This window comes from Lonchura striata, chromosome 9 (assembly GCF_046129695.1).
Source record: "Lonchura striata isolate bLonStr1 chromosome 9, bLonStr1.mat, whole genome shotgun sequence".
Classification (NCBI taxonomy): domain Eukaryota; kingdom Metazoa; phylum Chordata; class Aves; order Passeriformes; family Estrildidae; genus Lonchura; species Lonchura striata.
The window spans coordinates 10,393,361-10,415,373 of NC_134611.1; the positions used below are offsets into that span (position 1 = coordinate 10,393,361).

Below are 22,013 nucleotides of genomic sequence, written 5' to 3' on the forward strand. Positions count from 1 at the left end.
TAGAAGGGGGCTGAAACCAACTTTAACCAGTACACCAGTACTGAGCCACAACTCAGAATGATGCAGAATGCATAAATGATGATAAGACTTCTCAAAACCAGTGTTTCAATTACACAGAAGCAGACAAAGTGAGTTACGCAGCTGAAAGATCTTTATCTGTTACTCTGTAAATTAAGAGTGACATTTTTTAAGTAGTGAAGTTCTTAGGAATTTATAATAATAGGTGTGTTGCCATTCAAGATTATTCTTTATCCTGTTGTATAGACATTGATTGACAATAATTCACAAAACACGTTCTTCACATTTAAATCTTGTATCTCATTAGTACCAGATTTATTGACTATAAATATGAAGGCACATTATCTGCACAATATGTGTCATTCACTTTTTCTTCTTTATTTATGCTACCTGTAATTCATTGGTAAAGAAATTGACTTCAATTTTATTAATACTGAACACACATTTAAATATAAGGGTTACAACAAAAATCCAAGGCACAATATAACTGATTTTTAATTGCATTTTAACAGGAGTGTCTTAAGTCTGGGAGTTTTTTAATGCTTTAGTAAGAGGGTGAAATTTACATCACAGATGAGTTCCAAGAGAATTTCAGACTTAAAAACTTTAAAAGCTGATAAAAAGGAAGAAAACAGAGGGAAACAGAAGCATATAAATTTGGAGAGATAAGAGCAAACAAGGGATAGGAGAAGAAACTAGAAGTGATAGGATTGGAACAGAGTGAGGAGCAGGACACCGGACTGGACCCAGAACCAAGAACTGGCTCCTGTCCTGGGCTGCTCTTTGTCCTTCCCTGGACAGCCAAGAGCAGTGACGGTGACAGTCCACTCCCCACATGGGTTTGTTGTCTCCTGACTTCTTTCTCCAAGTGCTCTACCTAACTAGGGAGAATGGAAAATTGAATTTTATACATTTCTCCAAAATCTACCTTTGTCCAGGTCTTCTGTAGTCTTTCGTTTTTCTGTCACTGAAAGCACTGATGGCATTTCTTCCCCAACAGGAGCTTTTTCTAACACACTTTGACATTCAGAAAAGTGATGGAAAATTTCATAAACTTTGGGGGCAGCTTTCCAGACACTATGGTTTCTATACACAAGTAGGATATTTACTTACACCTTGGCTTCACTCGTTACAAGCACAATGAAAAGGTGATCTCAAGACACTTTTCCTTTGAAGCAGGAAGTTTTCAAAACAAAAAACAACCTTGCTTTATGAAATTACTATTCCAGAGAAGGAGTATTTGACAAGCAATCTGTACTCAATAGATGGCTTCAGCCTGAGAACAAAATATTGCCTTTTTGTGGTTAGCTACGTAACATGTATCTTTCTCATAAGCCTTGTACTTGACAACTTCAAATGTTCAAACATCAACACCTTTTCTTTTTTAAGATCTTACTGCAGTTGGTGCAATTTTTTCCCAAATATTCCAATAGCAAACAGGATACAGAGTCCGGTTTCTGTTACTGTTTTCTTAGTAGCAACTCTAAGTCATCATAAAACCACAAGAAGATAAGCAGAAAATTCTTTTGTGCTTTAAAAAGAGTCATCAGTGTAGCATTGCTGTAAACAGAAGTGTGTGTGAGAAAGAACCAGAACTAGAAACATTTGTAAATGTACATGAAGTTAGTAATGAGTGAGTTTATGCAGCTGAAATTCTCATGCACTTGAAAGCTTCCAGCACAGCCATTGCATAATCCTGTTTGGCACAGTGTGTTTTGCAGTGCCCTCTGATGGTTATTTGGGTACAGGAGGACTGGTACCACTCCAGCTGCTGGTCCAGGTGTTCAGCTGATGTTGGCTGTAGCTACAGGCAGCTCCTGTCCCTGGGCATCTGCTGGGGGTAAAGGTGGGATGCTCAACTTAACTCACCTGACTGAGCCACCTCATTAGCTGCTGGTAATAATAATATGCTTAGCTAAATCTTGTGCTTTTGTATCCATGTGTTGGTAAAATTTACCAATTTAGCCTCATAAGATTTTAATAGGGCAAATCTCTTGCACGTTTTTTTAGTGTCAAGTGCTAAACTACCATCACTTTAACTATCAATTGGTTTTAATTTTTAGATTTGTGTGTTGTGCTCTTACATAATCTCCAAAGAAATACCTTAAAAACATTGGAATGGACACATGTACTCATAGTAACCCAACATGCCTGTCCTGGCGTGTAACTTCTGCACCTGTTTTCTCTCCCTCAAAGGAGATCAACCTGCTGTCTTATTCTTTTCCCTGCCTCTCCAAGGTTCAGGGTCAGTCATGAGCTGTTGCTGTGTTGGCCAGATGACATTTTGGAAACCTTCTGCCTCTTTTGGACCATGCTGTTGATGTGCCATTGTACATACACAGTCTAGGTGTCTGTTTTATAATTTCGCTCCTAAAATTGCTGTAAGAACAAGCCACAAGCAGCAAAATCGGATTAGCAGCACACTTGATGTGCTCACATGGCTCTTCTGATAAGAGGCCAATGGATAATTCAGCTGTGGGCTCAGTGACCATCACCAGTGAAGCCTCTTGGCCAGGATACAGCCCCACCTTTCCCAGTGCAGTCAGGTCTGGGGGCTGCAGTCCAACCTCACGCTGTGTATGCAGAGTTATTCTGCAGCTGCACTGATGATTTTCTGCATCTGATGGACACACTTCCTTTTTCTAACCAAGTTTGCTCCCCTGGTCACCACTACAGGAGTTGACACCCCAGCTACTGCTCAGGCAGTGGGGTTTTACAGAGGGAATAAATGGCATCAAGGAGTTCCTCCTGTAAGCAAGAGAGGGTCTCTCAGAGCAGGGATAACCAGCCTTTCCCACTGTTAATCAAGGTGTGCACAGAGATTTTTCAGGCACTGACTTTGAAAAGAGCATTGTAGTATCAGTTCCTCTTGAGCATCAGTTCCTCTTAAGTGTCAATGCCTGGTGCTGGACTTAGCAAAACAATAGTTGTAAAATATTCTACGCCCTGGAATGTCCATTTTTAAACACCCTGTGAGCTTGCTTGCTTTAACTGGGTAGTTAAATAATCATCTCAGTGTGGCGTGATGGGCACAAATAGATCTGAGTTAGTTCCTTTGTGAGGCTAATGTGAAGAGATCTGTGATTAAATCCTGGCATTACAGCACAACACACCTGTTCTGGGCTGATCCTCAACATTTTTTCTTCATTGCCTGAGGAGGAGGCTTCTCAAAGGATTACAGTAACACTTTTTGACAAGCTTATACAGGGTGGAGTTTCCATGTAATGACAGGGCTCATTTGATGATGCCTCAGTAATGCATTTTTTATTTTTGCTGTCAACATTTATTACTGTAGAAGAAATGACTGTTACACAGCTGGTCCAACTTGTCCACATTTAAGTAACAGTAGGTCTCTGGTCGTGTTTATTTTTGTCCTTATGCAACACGGGCACTCCTGCTCTTGGATTAGACATCAAGATGGAATTGTAATGTCCACAGTTGCTTCAGAGGCCTTCTTATTTTTACAAATAACATTTGAAACCTTTCATTCACTTTAAACTATGTCTGCCAGCACATGGGTCTGTAGCATAAAAGAGAGATACTTAAGAATTTTTAAACTGGAAAAACTGCTGTAATCAGACTCTGACTGAAGATAAGCTGTAGAAAACTGTAGGCCTGTAGGGTCACCATCTTTCCTCTCTGTTCTTGGGTGACATCTCTTTCCTAGATAATTCTAGAGCTTGAGGAAAACATAGGTCCTTCCTCACCAATATCTGGATGGGGATTTAAAAAACACTTGAAGGAAAACCAAAACTCCAAAACAGCAGCATGAATTCTTTTCCTGTTTTCCTTGCCAGAGCATTTTGGGGCTTTAGTGGCCAAGTCATATTTCCATAGCTGTGCTGTGAGAAGCCTGGTGTCACCATGTCTTTTCCTCCTTTTCTGCCTCACTGCTGTCAAATGTAGGGGAAGGGCTTCCATCAGCTCTGCAAGAGACCTCTGAAATTTCTGCTGAGGACTGAAGCTCTGATGTAAATCATTAGAAATCAGGCATCTGAAACCTTGGATAATCTGTGTTCCATCTAACACTGTCATGTATATCATGGTGTATAGTATTTACACAACAAGAGATTATGAGAATACACGAAATTCATTAAATTCCAAAGCGCAAAAACATTATGGTGATGACAAGCGTCTAGCGAAGATTGGGATTTAACCCCTCAAAAATCTAATTAGCACATTTACTAATTATTACTAGTTATAACTAATTAAACTACAGTAATCAAAATTTATCTGATTAAATTTTCTGATTTTATGTTTGTAATATGATAGCAGCCCAAACGTTGGGCTTCCCATTGAGCACTTGGCTGCACACACCCTGGTGGGTGCAAGTGCTGCCTTCAAGAGTTCACAGCATGGGTAGAGCTTTGGCAAAGAGCAAGGCAATGGCAGAGGAAAGAAAGAAAGAAGGGGGATAAAATATGTTCAGTCCCTGTGGCTTTTAGGCTGTACATGTTGATGGCTCCAGACTTGTCAGTGAATCTTCAGCCCAGCTGGGCAGATGTCTCAGGACTGGCTGGCTCTTTTCCCCCAGAAAAACACTGCAGGACTCCTTGAAAGTTTTGAGGTTGGTTTTCTTCTTATCACTTCAGTTAATTCCAAAAAATCCATATCTGGAACTGAGCTTTCAGCCTTCAGTGTGGACAGGCAGGATCCTGTGGTGGTTCTGTGCTGTTCTGCTCCTCACCCTGCCCCATCCTGCCTCCTCCTGTGGTTCTGCCACGCTAAAACGTCCATTTGCTTTGTCCTGGTCGTTCCCATACACCCAACACATTCTGTGTGCACTTTTTCCTGCCCTATATTCCCCATCATGTATGTTTAAGTTATACAATGTGCAAGTCTGTCATCTTAGTGAGTCAAATTAATGCCTTTCTTGCACTGGTTTGTTTGGACAAAGGGGTGTTTCTCTTTTAACGCTCCCATGAATAGCCTTAAGCATTTGCAGATTTTAATTTCAGGAGTAGTTCAGTGAAATGAACTGTCTTTCAGATGGGCATTCAGCATTTGGAAATACACTTTTTTCTTTCTTTCTTTCTTGTAATAGCCCTTGCCTCACTGAGATATGAGAAATGTCTTCTGCTCCTGGTTATCTTCTCAAGTTCTGTCTCATCCGCTTTTACTTCACAGTAGAACTGGTCCCAAAGGGCAGTGGGCAATAATAAAACACAGCTCTCTGAGACAAATCAGGTGCAAATCTGATTCCTGGAGTTAAATAATTAAATCCTACCTTCAGAAGAGACAATGATAAATAAGGAAAAAAAAGCCCAGAAGGGCCAATGCTGACTTTTCCAGCAAAATATCCCATTCAAAAAGTGGAATATTTTTAACTTGTAGAATCTGCTATCCTAAATTCAATCAAGAATCCCTATTTGCCCATCATCCTGCATCTGAAAATGCCTGTCACTAGGTATTTCAGCATTAACTTCAACAAATAGTTTAGGAAATAATTATATGAGAGGGTTATCCTAAAATTCTTCTTAATTTTATCTGTGAGTTTTTCCTCAGTGGAAGGTTTTCTGGTCATGGACCAGAGGGTCCACAAAAGTTTACATGGTCAATTGTAGCTATTTCATAAGTGTTTGATATTTTTGGGTTGACTGTATCTCTAAGAAGCAGAATAGCAAAGTCATAGCTGAAGAATGCATTCTGTGAATAGAAGCTATTTTTTTCAGATTTCCAACCTTCCATTGAATGTATGTCCTCCCATTGTCTCATTGTCAAAACAAGAAAGGAGAAATCTGTGACTTCTCCCCTTTTTAGGTGCAAAGGAGTGTTGTCCCCTTGTCTCAAGCCCCAAACCTTTGGGATGTGTATGGTTTGCATTCACACCAGCCTTCAGTCACTGCTGTGGAATTCCACTGTTTCTGATGAAGGCTTTTTAAGTGACCCAGGATAAGCCATGTCTGTTTATACTTTGATTTCTTGAATAAGTAAGGTGCCAGTTCTGCCTTCATTGCAGAAGCACTGTGAAGATGCATTTAATGATGTTCAGTCAATAGTGACTGCAATTTATGTAGAGTCTAACAGTTGTCAGCTGCCTCAAATTTTATTAATGAATAACACTTCTGAATTTTTTTGTATTAATTATAAGTGGCATGACTACTCTTGACATGTTCTTTGTTAGTGCAGTGGAAGATTCTCTGCAAAATATTTTCTTCAACTTTTCCTGTCACCACTGTGAGTTTTCTTTTGTTGCTTTCTGGTGAAGCATCCTCATTCCTCTCTAGAGGAAGAGATTACTAAAATAAGAAACTGCATTACAAAAGGGAGAACTGCTTTGTCTAATGTTTAAAATTTGTCCAAGGTGTAACTCTGAACCAGACAATACCACAATTTAGCCGTAAAATCTGTGGAGGGGTTGGTTCCTGTTCAGTGTGAGCAGTGTTAGCAAGCAGGAGTATTAACACAGAAGCAGGTACAAAGAGGCATTGCAGGATTACATCTGCTGCTTACCCAAAGATCTCTGGAAACCAGCTTTGTTTTTAAGGTCTGTTTCAGTAAGAAGTATTATTTCAATGAGGTGTAGGGCTCAGTGGCATGGTCACTTACTTTTAGATGTGGCTCACATATTTCTATGAGGACCAGGCAGTCATGCGTGGTAATTCTTCACATTCCTGACATCTTTTTCATAATCCACTTCTAGCATGATGATAACTGCAGTGAATAGGGAAGAAAGCATTTTAACTTTTTTTTAATGCCTGGAATTCATATTTCAGTTCTAGTTGTAGAATCTATAGAACCAGTAATTTTTTAAATTTTATTTTTTTATAAACTACAGTAACTCTATCATAGTTGCTAGCAATCTTTGATGGAGAAGAGCCTGTAATTGCAAGAGTTGTATCTAATCTTTCAAAGCTCTTTTGGGCATTACTGGACTTGTGTGGCCTTTGAAATTTGGTTTGTGGATTTAGGTGTGATACATGGAGTCAAAAACATGAACGTTGAATAAGTTCTATCTGAAATAATTCTAAATATTTTTTAAGGGCTTGTCCTCTGGCAGATAACCTGAAGTCATCTTCCTTTAGTGAGCTGATTTGGAAAGGTTATTTTGGTTCTCACTATTATAAGATAAATTTTCAGTATGTTTATGAAAAGTCTCAGTATAAATAGCACAAAATATTTTTTCTTTACTGCTATGTTCCATCTATGAGAAGAATTGGGAAAACTTCAGTGTACTCAACAAGCTTTCCTCATATTTGGAAAACATAAAAATGGGAGCTGTTTAATTACTTCAATGCCCCTTCATCTCAAAAATGGAATATTCATGTAGGGTAGTTTTTGTTATCAGGTTCAAGTTCCATGAGCAGAGTACCTAAAACTTTTCAATGTCCAGTGTAGCTAGGAAGGGAAAAGGTTATTTGGAGGTTATTGTCCTTTTTTGCATTTTGCAAGAATTACTTCTACTTGTGTTTTGGTTCTGCTGAATAAAGTGATGGTTTCTAAATGTTGGAGCGAAATTCAGAACACGCTGATTGTAGAATGACTTTGGGTCCTGTCTTCTGTAAGGAAGAAGAATTTCCTCTGAAAAGATTTTGGTACTTTCCAAGTGGAAGTTGTATAGTTTTCCCTGCAGTTTGTCCTTTCCTCCTGTGTTTGCATCTGAGATATTAGAGGGGTTTTTTTAAGGAATATCTTGACATGTTTGTATGTTGTGATAATTACAGTTAGCATGAGCTCCTACCATTCAGAATTGAGTTTTTGCCAAATAGTGGTGTTTTGAGGAGAAAAGTGATCATTTAGCAAAATTATTCTTTTATGTGGAATAAATGTTGCAGCTGAATGGGAAGATTACATAATTCTTCAAGAAGCAGGAGGTAGTAGACTTTAATTTCTGTGAAGCACAGGACAGATTGCCCCAGTCCAGGTGCTGTGTTACTGGGAACTGCAGGGAAGACCCTGCTGAGCCCCCAGCAGTCTCACAGCTAAATCCTATTGATTTTTGTAGGGACCAGTGCTGCCTCTGCAGGGCTCTGGGGGGGATTATGAGATGTAAGACAAGTAAGCACAGGGGAGCAGCCACTGTCTCTGCTTCAGAGGCAGAGTATGAAGATATTGATTATACACTTTGCTTTATTTGACATCACCCCAGTGCAGTTATTCCAGCTTTTGGAGATATCCAGCCTTTGATCCTCCACTGTGTGGATGATGCATGGCTTTGTCATTTGTGTGTTTTTAGTAAACCTTTATTTTTTTGTGCTGTGATTGTTGATAAGATACTTTTTGCTGGCATGGCAACCTGTTCCTTGCTTGCCTGCATCTGTCCATTTGAGATACTTCAGAGCAGGACCTGCTACTTTCCCATCTTTATATAATGGTCAGCACTGTGAATTGAGGCTTCTGGATGATGTTTGATAGTCATGACCCTGGATGGACCCTGCTGGAGGGGTTTTTGACCCAGGAAGGACCTGGGATTGGGCTTTCTCTGTCAGGACCAGCCTGTCTCTGAGTAGAGAGCCAATGAAAATCCAGTCACCAATTTAGTGTATACATCTAAACCACACTTCCCTGTTACAAAACCATCCAAGCTGTTGGGTGCAGGAGGGAAATCCCCCCCTAGTTCCAGCCCATACCCCCCTGCAGTGACCCCTCCACGGGAGGCTGCTCCTCCCCAGGTCTCTGTGCCTGCCATGGCTCTCAGTGCAGAGCCTGAGTGCCTCATCCAGCCCTCAGGCCAAGGCCTGGACTCATTCCCTTACCTGGCAACTGAATCAAAGCTTCAGGCAGTCAGGATTTCTAAAGCCACAGTCACCCTTGAGGCATCTCTGAATGTGTTTCTCCTAGCTGTAGCCGTGATGTTGAAGTCACTGGGATTAAAGAGTGCTGAGGAACATGAAGATACTTATCATACTGGTCCACTATTTGATGTTTGTTTTATTTAACCTTTAGGATGAACGTGAAGCCAGAGAAAATGTGAAGAGAGAGCAGGACGAAGCGTACCGCATCTCGCTGGAGGCTGACAGAGCCAAGGTGTGTGCAGGGGCAAAGACCCATGGCATGGGGACCCTTTTGGAGTTTGGGAATGCTCTGTGCTGCAGGGGACTGCTGCCTTCACTTGTGCTCTGAACATGAGATCCTAAAGTGCTCCGTGTTGTAGAGTGGTACCAGATAAAGTCACTAGGACTAGACTTGACTACATCTTCTAGTTACACCCATCCTGGCTTCATTTAATAATGGAATATATTGCTTAATAAATATCCTCTCTCTTATATTAATTTCTATGGAAACATTGAGAAGTTTCTTTGTATTTGTATTTATCACATACTGATGTGGATTTGCACTTTGTGTTTGTTAGAGGGAAGCACAAGAGAGAGAAATGGCAGAGCAGTTTCGCCTGGAACAAATCCGGAAGGAGCAGGAGGAGGAGCGTGAGGTGGGATGTTTTACCTTTTCTGATAACCTTATGAATTCATTAAGCTTTTGAGCACTGAAACTCATTCAGCACACACTGCAACTTCAGTTCAAAGCATACTTTTTGTGTGATCAATTTTCTTTACTGTTATTGATTTCTTACTATATATCTGTGACACAAAGTGCAGCTAAATAATTTTCATCTGCTGTTTAATAGCTTTTCTGTTTTATCATCTGGGTCTCAGATACAGCCAGATATTAGATGGATGGACCTGCTCACAGGAGATCGGTGAAATGAGCTCCATAAATGCTGGAATCTTTGGGAGACTCTAACCTCTTTTCTGCAGCCACTCTTTTTAAAAACATGGAACCCTTTCATTTTTTTCCAGGAAGTAGCACAAAGCCTACAAGCCTACCTGCAATTTTGATGAAACAAGTTACCAAAAAAACCTAGAATTTTGAAAATAAGATTTGTGGTACTTTTAAAAATTTCTGAACAGTATTCTATGGAATCTTCCTTAGAATGAAAATTGTGTTTAAACAAATGGTTTATGTCTCTAGGCCTCTGAAAGAAAACAGAAACCCTGTGCTGTGAAGAGTTCTGTTCCTCAAACTGTTATTTTGTAGATTCTCTCAATTTGGTAAATGCTGAGAGTTCCAGTGGCTCTCAGAGATGGCTCCTGCAACCTCTTTTGGGGTCTAGACTGGTTGTGAGATAGAAATTCTGTGAGGTTAATAGCAGCTGAACATGAATCCACTGCAGCAGGAGATCAGCTCACACTCAGGCTCAAGCAAGAAATGTGTTTTTCTTTTCTAAGTTATTTTGCATGCATAGAAACAATAATTATTTCTGCTTCATTATATCTGCTCCTGAGCCTTTTCTAATACCTTGGCCTTCTGGAAATGGTTTTCTTATGCAAAGACTGCAGCACTGCCCATGTTACTAAAATATACCTGGGCTTCCCTGTTTTAATGCAGAGTGCAGTAATGCAGTAATGAAAATAATAGGATCTGTTTGCTTAGTAGAACAAAAGGGATTTTAACAATAATGTTTACTAACACTCCCCATTTTCAACTATACAGATTACTTGGACTGAATTGTTTTGCAACAGTGTTTACTTACAGAAGTGGCTTTATGTTCAGTTTGTATTTTAAAATCTGACTATTGAGTTTTTCACATACTGAACACCTTTTTATCAACAAACTGAAATTGCTTGTTCAGGTCCAAGAGTTTTTAATGTGATCCATCATGTCACTGTTTTCTGACTTGGTTTGCTGGTACAGAATATCCCTTGTAAATTGCCATTTTATGTTGAGTGGTTACTTTGGGGAGCGATGCACTCTTTGCACAAAGGAAGGAGCTCTAATGAGCTACTGTTGTTTATTTTTCTATAATATAATTGATTGGGTTCAGTAAATAATGTAGCATCTGTTGTTATACTGTGTGGGGAAATGTCAAAACAGCAAGATAGTAAGCAGGTGGTTGAGAATGGAGAGGGAGAAAATTAAAATAGACTCTATTTAAAATATAATCTCATAATAGATGAGCAAAAATGAACTGAAGTTCTGTGTATAAATATTTATACTGAGATATAATTTGCTCAGAGGTGTGTGTGTGAGAAGTAGACTATTTAAAAGCCTTTGTAATCTTGCTTCTGCCCAGTCCTTTCCCTGCAATGTAATCACCCTCTATCAGTTTCTGTTACTAAATGACCTTGGGGAGGTTTTCAAAGGCACAAATAGCAACTGTGTATATTGAAAGTTCCTTGAAAATGGGTAAATTCCTGCCTGACTGCCTCTTCAATTTGAAAAATTGTCTTTTAAGCACATTTTGAGGCAGGCAGTGTGTTTGTGCTGCTTCTTCCATTCATTTACCTTCTCTTTAAGTACTGCCTTAAGTGATGTGATACTGTAACAGAGCTGCTTCTGAATATGATCAAATTTTTGACAGATGCTGCTGCTGCCCATGAATACCAGAAATACCCTTGAAAATCAAGCTCACCTCATTCAGCAGTCTGATGTCATCCATTAATTTTATTTTTTAAAAAAATATAATCAAAGGATTGGTGCTCTAGCAGCTAGCAGAGACAGGGGACAGAGAACACAGACCTGGATCCTGCCCTTAAAGTCTTGACATCAGCAATGTTAGCTGCAAGGCAGTCATACACATTTGACTGTCACGTAGTGTCATTGCAATCTGAGGGCTGATTTCATGCAGGTTGTTGTAGAAAATGTGTTCACCTGTAGTTAGAACTATCTTATAAGTGCTACTACTACTACCACCAACTTCAAATCCTCAAGCTCCCATTTCTCTTCTCCCAGTTTTCTTCTTTAATGATTCCTACTTTTATATGTACTCTGTGTATCTAATGTACATTTTTAATTGCATCTTTTAACAGTGTTTCAGTTTATTTGTAGTAAATTTCTTGCATATATTTCTTTTCACTCTGAACTGCCATTAAGGGTCCAGTCTACTGCAAATGGTCAATTACCACTGCAAGAGGAAGGCAACTTGACAAGTGCTTTTAAAGAAATACTTTCACTGCCTTTTAATTTATACCCTTTAAGGAAGCAATTGGCCACTTGACAATTATTCTCTCATTCAATTTTTTTCCAAGGCTTTCTGCCAAATGATTAAATTACGTATCCCATTGTGCATTAACTGTAGACCTAATAATATGTGTTATAAAGAAGGATTTATTTTAATTAGTTGTCTGCTGGGCTGTTATTAAGGAGCGAATAAAAATTATTTTGTCATTGAGATATAAAGGCTCTGGAGCACTGCGACACATCTTGAAGTTCTAGAAGAAATAAAAAGAAAATCTTTCTCCCTTTCTTCTCTTGCTGGCATTGCAGGCTGAAATGGTTGTTTTTCCTTCCCCAGGCCATCAGGCTGTCTCTGGAGCAGTCCTTGCCCCCCGAGCCGAAGGAGGAGAGCACCGAGTCCGTCAGCAAACTCCGCATCCGGACGCCCAGCGGCGAATTCTTTGAGCGGCGTTTCCTGGCCAGCAGCAAGCTGCAGGTTGTCTTTGATTTTGTAGCTTCCAAGGGATATCCTTGGGAGGAGTACAAGCTGCTGGGCACCTTTCCGAGGAGAGATGTGAGTAAATACAACTTGCAGGAATAAATGTCTCTGCTTCTTGCTCCTGTGGGTTGGATGGGCTGGGGTGTTATAGCATAGAAGGTAAAACTTGTGCCTGGGTATGTTCCAGTGCTCCCAAGCTCTAAGGCAGGTGCTGGCTGCCCAGTGCTGTCAGATGTTACATACAGAGCTGTGAAACCTGCCTCCAGTGGTATTGTAAAAAATCCTACATTTCAGAAAAAGTTGTGGACCATATTCAGTGAAAACTCAAATATGCTGAGCCAGCTTTGCTCATGTCCTGTTTTGAAGGAAGCTCCATCAACACTGCTATTGTAGTTCATTGTTTGAGTCTGTTATGGCTGGTACTTCTGATCTTTCTGGTTTTGCCATTTGGATGCAATTTTACGTTATGAATAAGGCTCAGCATCAGATATGACCCAGTTATGAACTATTTTAATAAATATTTTATCCCCCCCCTGTTACATAATAGTAGATAATTACATCTCCTACCTTGAAATTGTATGATGAACCTACTGTGGCTGATTTTCAGAATCAATACTGCTCACTGCTTACAACAGCCAATTCTGTTGATAAATCTACAGATCATTTTCGTTCTTGCTACTAAATGTCTGAAAATCCACCTCTCTGTTTTCTGCAGAAATTAGCTTTTATTTATTATTTAGTCATTGCTACAGCAAAGATGAAAGTCAGTGGGTCCAACTGTGTGCAGGGACCCTGGATAAAAGGTGAAGGGAATGGGCACTGCAGAGATGTCAGGACAGAGCCAGGCAGTGGTGGGTGGAGTTCAGCAGCTCTTTGGCCATACTGCCTGAGCACTGCAGAGGAGTGGGGCAGCTCTGGACCAGCTGGGGTCTTGTTTGCTGGAGGCAACTCCAGGGGACTGGTTAAACCATTTTTCACCAAAGGAGTTCAGTAATTTGGATTGCTTTTCCATTTTGTTTCCCATCACTGCCCCTGGGGGAAGTTCACTAGGAATGAGGCTCTGAGTGACGTGTTCACAGTAGTTTGTAACAGATAGCTCTTACTTTATCATCTTATTGGTAAGTACTCCAAAGGAGAAGAAGCTCATCCTTAGGAAGCATATGACCTTGTGAGTGGATGTGATTTCTGACCCGTTTTTGGCACAATTTTGAACAGGATTGCAGTGCTTGCAGCTCTTCTTCCACCTTGCCCTGTATTGGGAATCCTGATCAGTCAGATTGAGAAGCAGCATTTAAGGAATCTCATTAATCACTAATTAACTTTACTCCTTAAGCATGCAGTTTCATTTCCAGTGGAACCAAAGATTAGAAGTCAGCTGTGTTTCCAGGATTACTGATGGTTCAGTGTACTTGACAAAAGAAAAACACTGTTTTGCAGTCTAAACAGTGGGATTGTATGTTTTAACTATTTTGCAAGTCATGCCTCCCCACCTGTAACTTATTTCTGATGTAATACATACTTAATATAAATACCCTACAGGTATATTAGTCTTAACTTTTTACATTTGTTTTTCACTTCACACTGACTGTTTCTGTACTTATCACATCATCATCATTATGAATGCTAGTCATCTGTAAGAAACTTCAAAAATTTATCAGGTGACTCACATAAGAACAAGTACTTAAAAAAACAAAGAAAAGAAAAACATACCACTAAATTAGAACAGGCTGGTATTGTCAGTATATCTGTGAAACTGGCAGGAAGAAAAGGCTGAGGCAAAGAAAGGAGAATTTAGTGTCAGGGTCTGGAGCTGTTGGTCTGTTGTGTGGGAAGCAAAGACCCTGTCATCTTTTTTCTATGATTCCAACCTAATAATGCCATGTATGAGGAGTCACATAAATGATTCATGCTGATTGACTCAGCCATGTATGAATCCCGTTGCCATTGTGACCACCAGAGCCACAACAGACAAAAAGTATTCCCTGGGGATTTGCTAACCACTGAGAACTGTAAATGACATCTGTCATGTCCCCCAGGTTTGGAAAGTTGGAAGCATGGAACTCGATAGACAGATTTAAAAAAATAAAAAAAAAGGCATTGTTGAATGGCTTGGAAGAAGTACAGTGAAAGTATATATTCATTGCCTTGGGCCTTGTGGTCTGTAGTCATTTAAAAATACACTGTAAGTTATCAAGACCCTTCTGCTGTATGGTATTTTGTCAACATGAATGGAAATCTGTGCTACAAGGACAGAGCACTTGGAATGCTTGTGCTCCAGAAAACAGGAGCATTTAAAATGTCTGTATTTAAACTATATATAACATTTTTTGAAAAAAAAAAATGTTAGAAAGTATCTGAATTACTTTGCTGGAATTTTGCTGCAGTAAGATGAAAACATGTCTTATAAAGTTAGTTTGGTTTTTTTCCTATATCCTAATCTGCTTTACAATAGCATACACACCCCCAAAAGTGTTTCTGTTTTATTAAAACAAGGGGATTATCTTCAACTGGATCAACATTTTCTTGTGATAAACTTGTTAGGGCATTTTTACCTTCTGTTCAAAGCCATCAGTTCTGATACAGTGCAGTGTTGTTGAAGTACTTTTACATCTTTCATAAATAAAAATTCATTACTTCTTAGTCCTATGTTCCAGTTGCTTACACAGATATCCTTAGCTAACTTAAAGTTGGTATCATAACCCTATTGTAAATACAAACTTCTACACATGAGTAAATACCCAGATTAACCTTTTCCAGACACTACTTGTAGATTTTAAAGCAGCAGTGACATTCCAAAGCAGTTAAGCACATGCAGTGACTTGTTATTGGGTCTTTGTCACTGACTGTGTTGTTCTTTCTACCCGTGCTGAAATTAGATATTAACCAGCTCCTCTCTCAGCACCTCAGCACCACATCTTGTACCACCAGTGTGTGTCACAAAGTGAGCTTGGGGCAGCTGGGAGCTTGTGCCTCAGACTCTGGTAACCTTGGCAAGCACATCTTTGGGAGTGAAAAGCTGTATTGTATTTCTTGGCAGAGAAATTTCAGTGCAAAGAATGTATTTCTTGTGTTCTTAAATACACCTGCAAAGGCTTTGTGGGAACAAATGTGTGTGCTGTTAAATGTGTGTGCTGATTTCAGAGTTATAGTTCCCTGTCTTCCAGAAATCACATTTCACTATAACAAAAAGAGCTTACTCTATGTATATCAGTGTGCTCAGTCAACTTTCTTGTTCAGTATTTAGGTCCCTTTCTCTTAAAATCCTTCCCAAACTCTTAGTTACTGCAACAAAACTCCAGCAACGTAATTCTGATACTTTCAAACATATTTTTTTCAAAAATGTTATGTTTAAATACAAACTCTGTCTTTGGTACTCCTTTTGACCTCCCAGCTGCAGGATCCTCCTTCTCCCATTGCCCTGGAGACCTCCAGATACTCAGTTCCTCCCTTACTTCAGTGCTAGTGATGTGCACAAGCCTGCCTAAAACTGTTGACATCTTACAGGGTGGGCATTTTACCCCACTTAGGCAAGAAGCTGAAGTGGACCAGGTCTAGCTGAAACTATAAGAGGAATGTGCAGAAATTTACCCAAACTGAGTGTCAGCCACCCTTCTAGGGTTAATATGTTTGTGAATGTTTTGTGGTGTGTGTCAGAAAGGAAGGGCCAGGCATGATTCCTCCTTCTAAATGCTATATTTGAAAGACTGAATTTATTAATTCCTCATGAAAAATCAAACCTGCAAGCTATAATTTCTGCTGCTGATTTCTACTTGAGGTGGAGCATTAGTTATGTATTTGAGAGTATGCCTTCTGCAGACATGGTATTAGAGACTTAAGCTCTTTATTTACTGTATCTGGAAGCCTTGGTAAGCCAAGACTTCTACAGTATTTCACATTTTATTTTTCTGAGCCACAGCTTAGGATCAGGTGGCAGTTAAGTCACTTAAGGTTATTTAAATGCATCTAAAATGTTGCTTAATAATTCAGAACCAGTTTGCTCTGTTTAGAGTATTAAGATTTTTTAAATCCTTTTAATTAACCAATTTCAACAGCAGTTTAAATAAACAGAAACAAAAAATCTCCCTTGAAAGTGCAGAAAATAAATTTAACTCAAATTGCATGTCAATTTAAATCAGATGTAATCAGGATTTCAGTAAATTTAGGGCCAGGTAATTCATAGTTTTGGGAGTATATGGGAATAGAATAATGGTAAGATATTCCTCCAAACCCAAATGTGATTTTTCATTCCTGTGCTTTGGCAAGATTAATCCTCTTTGATGCTCACAGTGGTGAAAATAATGCCACAGGATAGTAAGTTTAGCTGCAGCACTTGCTGTGGAGTCCTCTGAGCAGGGAATTGCCCTCTGATGTTCTCAGAAAGGTGATGTTGGAGCATAGTTCTTATTTTGTTATGCCAAGTAGTTTGACAATTTTGTGTATGACTTCTGGCAGCTATTCTTTATAAGGATTATTCTGAATTTCACCATGTGCAAACTACTGCCTTCAGATAACTTGCTTTTAAACTTACTAGGTCATGTTTAAACTCTCTAAATAGTTAATGAAAGAATTTAATGTCCAGGACCATCTTTGACTTTTAACATTCTTCCCCCTAGTCATGATCTTGATAGAAAAATAGAAGAAAGATGTTACTGTGATAAAGGATTAGTGCAGTGTCACAGCTACACCCTATAGTATTTTTAGGAATTTCATGTAAATCAGGCAAGTGGCTTGAATATCTGTTTTATAGCAAAGAAGGATTTCAGATGAATGAAATATTTTTTCTGATAGCTTCAAAAAATTTTGAGAATTACATCTGATACCTGTAATTTTTCCAGTCATTTCCTACTACACCAAGTAGTAGTCATCTCTTTTAATTCACATAATTTAAATTTTTCTGGTCAGTGATATCATTTGCTTACCCTGATCTAGTTTACACAAGGCCACAGCCACCTACAAAAGTAGATGTCCCTCCTCCTATCATTTACAGCTTTCCTTAAGTCAATACTACCTGCCCTTGTCTTTCCTCTCCTTTCAAGATCTGTTGTTATTTTATTTATTCAAGCAGTTAGGTTTGGTTTAGTTAAGACACTGAGAAGTTGCCTAAGCAAATTGGCCATTCCAGACTGGCATATTCCCATGCCTCCTTTGAAGCCTGGTTTCTGACCATTCTTCCTGATGACTTGTAACAGTGGAGGGATTGGAAAGATTAACCTCGAGTGCAAGAGGAAAGGACACTGAAGCATTTGTAACTCCCAGATTTTCCTGCTTTTAACAAGTTTGTTGGTCACAAAGAACAGTATCACAGTCTTTTGGTCAACACCTAGAAAAGGGAGTAGGTAACATTCTTACTCTGATGAAGTCAGCCACAGCACCTGAGAGAACTTTGAGTATATTTTGCTTCTTGAAACGTGATGATGTTTACTTTTGTGGAAATACAATTTCCATATAGGTAGTAAAAAATTCTGTAAATATTACAGAAAGATTTTTCACCATGCTTTCTTCCAAGAAAGACAGACTTGATGTGTTTTTTTCAGACCCAGTGTCTTTACATAAGTGACTGATCCAAAGCAAAGGATTAAAGCCCTTCGTGTATCAAGTCACTGAAAGGAGATCTCATCTCACAGATGTAAGAAAAGAAGTAGAATTACATTCTGTAGATCAATATAGTTTGTGATCTCTCACAGCAACTCTATTTGAGTACAGGGAATGTTTAACCAGTTTCAGGAAATAGGTGTGCATTTCAGATGAGCTCTTTTGCTGGGGCTCACTAGGGTAAGGAAGCATTCACGGGCGCTGAATGCTCACGCGGAGCTCTCCGTGAATCATCCTCATTAGTTAGCCCAATGACTAATGCCAACCATGGGATTAATGTATTCCACCCAAGAGCCCTTCAGTGCACATCCCTCGCACCCAAAGTGCTCTTTTATTCAGCACTGCCCCATTTTACAAAACATTTATTTCAGGGGAGGCACGTTTTTGTTCGCAGGAAGATGCCTTAGTTAAGCTGTAGAGCTTTGCTCTTGCATATGATCTTATCCAGCAAAAACTGGGGCTAAGATATTTTGTATTTTTTTCTCCAGAATTCATGTTTAATACCCATTTTGTGAACATTTTTGACCCATGCAGGAAGAAAATGAAATTATAAAATACCAATGGAGAGCCTTTGTACTGGTATGATACTAAGACTGCTGTGTCTGGTTACCAGAAAATTTAATGATCTCCTGCTGTTTTGGTAATTGCATAAGTAATGCATCAGACTAAATCACCAAAGCAGTCCTAGGCACTCTCTTTATTCCATTTGCCTATCTACCAATCACAATGTTATACTGTAGATATCATTGTGATATCTGAACATCTTAATCCTTTGAACTGGTGATAAAAATCCTTTTGGATTGTTCTTTCATGCAATTATAATTAAGTGCACATGAATCCAATCCTGGGTCATTCTTCTGTGAGTGGCTGTGTTCCCATCCATTCCCCTCTGGGATGTATGCAAAGCAAAGTTCTTACAGTTCATTTGGAGCACTAAATATATTTATATGTTTTCCAATTTTCAGAGGATGTGGCTGTTTGCTTCCTTTCAACTCTTCATCAGTCTCCAGAGTGCAAGCTGTAGTATTTCTGGGGGCGTCAATTTTTTTCTGTGTAGGAAGTGCATTTAAAAATAATTAAATACATTAATAATTGTTAGCTCACTATAAGCACACAGGCAGCAGTGCCCACAAGTAATGAACTGTTTTGCTCCGTCACAGCAGAAAGGATGCTTAATATACAAATGCTCTCATCTGTAAGTGCCAGTACTTAAACTTTCTCTGCTCAACAAGGAAAATGAAGGTAAACAGTGTGAGGGAGAAGGTAGTGGAGCTCCTCTTCCTGCAGGTCCTTTGTCAGGAAAAGACAAGGTCCATGGTTTTCTGTCAGCTTATCTTTTTCTGAGAAACTCCACAGAGAATTCATAAATAAATCAAATATTTCAAACCAGAAAGGAGGGAGGGAGGAAAGTGGAAAATCTGAGGAGAGCTTTACACCACCTTGCTACTCCTGGAAGCCTGAAGTCCTCCAGCCTCAGAGCTGTTGCCACTGTGGGACCATGAATGTCAGGTCAGGACCTGCATGTGACTCCTCTGACTGCCTCCAGCTCCATCTTCTTGTTCTGAAGGCAGCTTGTGTAATACTTCAGCACCATTAGCACCACAACAATAAAAGTCACATTATTCAGAGAGGCTTTTCTTAATTGAGATAACTTTAGTGCTTGCACTTCTGCCAAAATGAAAGAGCAAATCAGTTATAATTGAAAATGAGCTGTTTGAAAGGCTAGAGGGAGATGCAGCCTTTTTATAGTGATTTTTTAAAGTGAGATTAGTTCTTGGAAAGAAATGTAAAACAAATGTTCAGTGATGTTGGTAACTGGATGAATTTTGGCCATATTTTGTTTAAGTACTGATCACTAAACAAAATTTCTGGTCCTTGGCTAAAAAGAGGCACAGAACTGCTTCAGAGCTACCCAGGTGTATACAGCCCTTCCCAAGGCCTTTTGTTGGAATGTAGATAAACTACAGTTATGTATTATTTTCATTACTAACTGTTAAAAAGCTATAGGATTAGGGTAAAAATTTGGTATTTTAAAAATCATAATTAACATTAGGGCTTTCTTTAGTTTTTATAAAAAGATTCAATTCTGTAAGATTGCTTAAAAACCCCTTTGTTTTTAGGCTTTTGCTTTTTAAGGGTTTATTTGGCCTTTTCGGGAGGTTGTTTGTTTGTTTGTTTGTGGTTTTTTTCTTTGCAAACATGAGGTATTTATTCCAGATGAAAAATTGGATTTTCATTTGGAACTTTTGAAAAGCACCAGATAGTCCAGGTGCCACTCTATAAATATAGCAACAGTGAGTTTGGGCTCATCTTTGCACCACCCTGTCATTGCGTTTAGTGTTTTAGAAAACAGGGGAGAACACAGTTGCTGTCTTAATTTACTGTCAAGTAAGTCAAGTAGTGCAAGAGAGGATAATCAGCCTTCACTGATTAAAATCTATGCAGCTTTTTTTTTTTTAATACAAATTATGTTAAAGCAATGAAAACTTAAGACTCTGTGTCAAGGTTGGCTGCATCTTGGAGCACTGCATGGCTTTCCAAGGGAAAAATGGGAACCATGCTCAAAGTAGAGGATACAGCATCACAATTTTCTGGTTTATTAACAGCTGCTACTTTGTTTAGTAAATGTGTTTTTAAATATGCTTAATCTAAAATATCTTTTTAGAAAACATCTTGAGAAAAATAAGTCAGTGTGATGTATAGGATTTAAGCTTCATATTTGGATTGAGGCTACATGTCTTTTACTATGACATATTTTTCCTTGTTTGTGATGGCTTTCTTCAATTCAGATGTAAATTATCTCCAAGTTTATTCAACTAAGCCCAATCTAATTGCATATATTTCTATAAAGTAACTCTACTTTTGTTTGTTGCTCAAGTTGAGCGTATTATCTGTGTAACCCAGAGATATTTCAATAGGTAGAAAGGATTCACTGTATTTGTTTGTGTGTCACTCTGAAAATATAGTTTTTTAAACAGATCTGGTACTTTACCAGGTGTGCCTTTAAGTAAATTCTATTGCATTTATACTTTAGGAGGATTAGAAAAGAGAGTAAAAGAACTCTTTGTCCGTTAGATTCATTAAATGTATTCATGCGTGTGTAACTGGTATAGAGGCTGTGCTGCTGGGGAATCAGATCCTTGTCCTAGGGTGGAGAGAAAGGTGAAGGGTGTGATATTTACTGCTTGTGTAAGTGTCATAATAATTGTGTATTTGATTCTTTATTTTTAAATTACCTTCCTGGGCATTAAGCCATTTTTTTTTTGTGTTTATCTTTTCTCCGCAGAGTTAGGGAGGGTAAGGAACCACACCTTGTAAGTGGTAAAAGTACAGCTGCTCAGGATGTGAGCATGTAATGGAACAGATAGGTCAGCAAAGGTGAAGACAGAAATAACTTAAATGTTATTCTAGAAGGAAAAAGACTTTGCTATAAAAATGTATTAAAATGCTGTTTAAGCTAACATTAGTTTTCATTTTTGGTTGATCTAAAAACCCAATTAATTTACTCAGAATTAAGTGTAAGCAGCTACTGCATTCTTACAGGAGTATAAGACTTAACATCACTACCTTGTGCCTTGCAGAGTCATAAATAATTTGAACTTCTAAGTGGCACAGAAGTACTTCAACTAGCTAGTGCTTAGTTGGAATAATCACCACAGAATTCACTTAAACAAATACTTAAATGATAACCTCCCTGGCACCAAACTGACATTGGTTGTGTAACAAAGCTCTTTAAAAGATGAAGCCATAGCTCCAGTGCACGAAAACCTAAGGTCCCATAAAATGGAATCCATAGTTGGAATAAAAGTTTTGTTTATCAGCTTGAACCTATTTCAGTGAAAGCAGCTCAATGGCAAAATCTAACGTGGCAGAACTAAAGCCCTGTAGCACCTCTGGCCATGTTTCTGGAAGGAGTGTTCCCTGGAGTGAGGGGAGTGTTCAGGTTTGCACAGAAAGTCATTTGCCTGAAGATAAAATCTCCTGGGGCACTCTGTGTTCAGGGCTTTGGGACAGCCTGAATGCACCTGCA

At 39.0% G+C, this 22,013-nt stretch overlaps 1 protein-coding gene across 2 annotated transcripts in view; it reads left to right on the plus strand.

Annotated features, from left to right (window-relative positions):
• FAF1 (Fas associated factor 1) overlaps positions 1 to 22,013 on the plus strand; it is a 152,189-nt gene that overhangs the window by 123,889 nt on the left and 6,287 nt on the right. For both annotated transcript variants that reach the window (XM_021529210.3, XM_021529218.3), the window contains exons 16-18: positions 8,905 to 8,985; positions 9,311 to 9,388; positions 12,251 to 12,466. In XM_021529210.3, the coding sequence (XP_021384885.1) occupies positions 8,905 to 8,985; positions 9,311 to 9,388; positions 12,251 to 12,466 (375 nt within the window). The remainder of the gene's footprint in view (positions 1 to 8,904; positions 8,986 to 9,310; positions 9,389 to 12,250; positions 12,467 to 22,013) is intronic.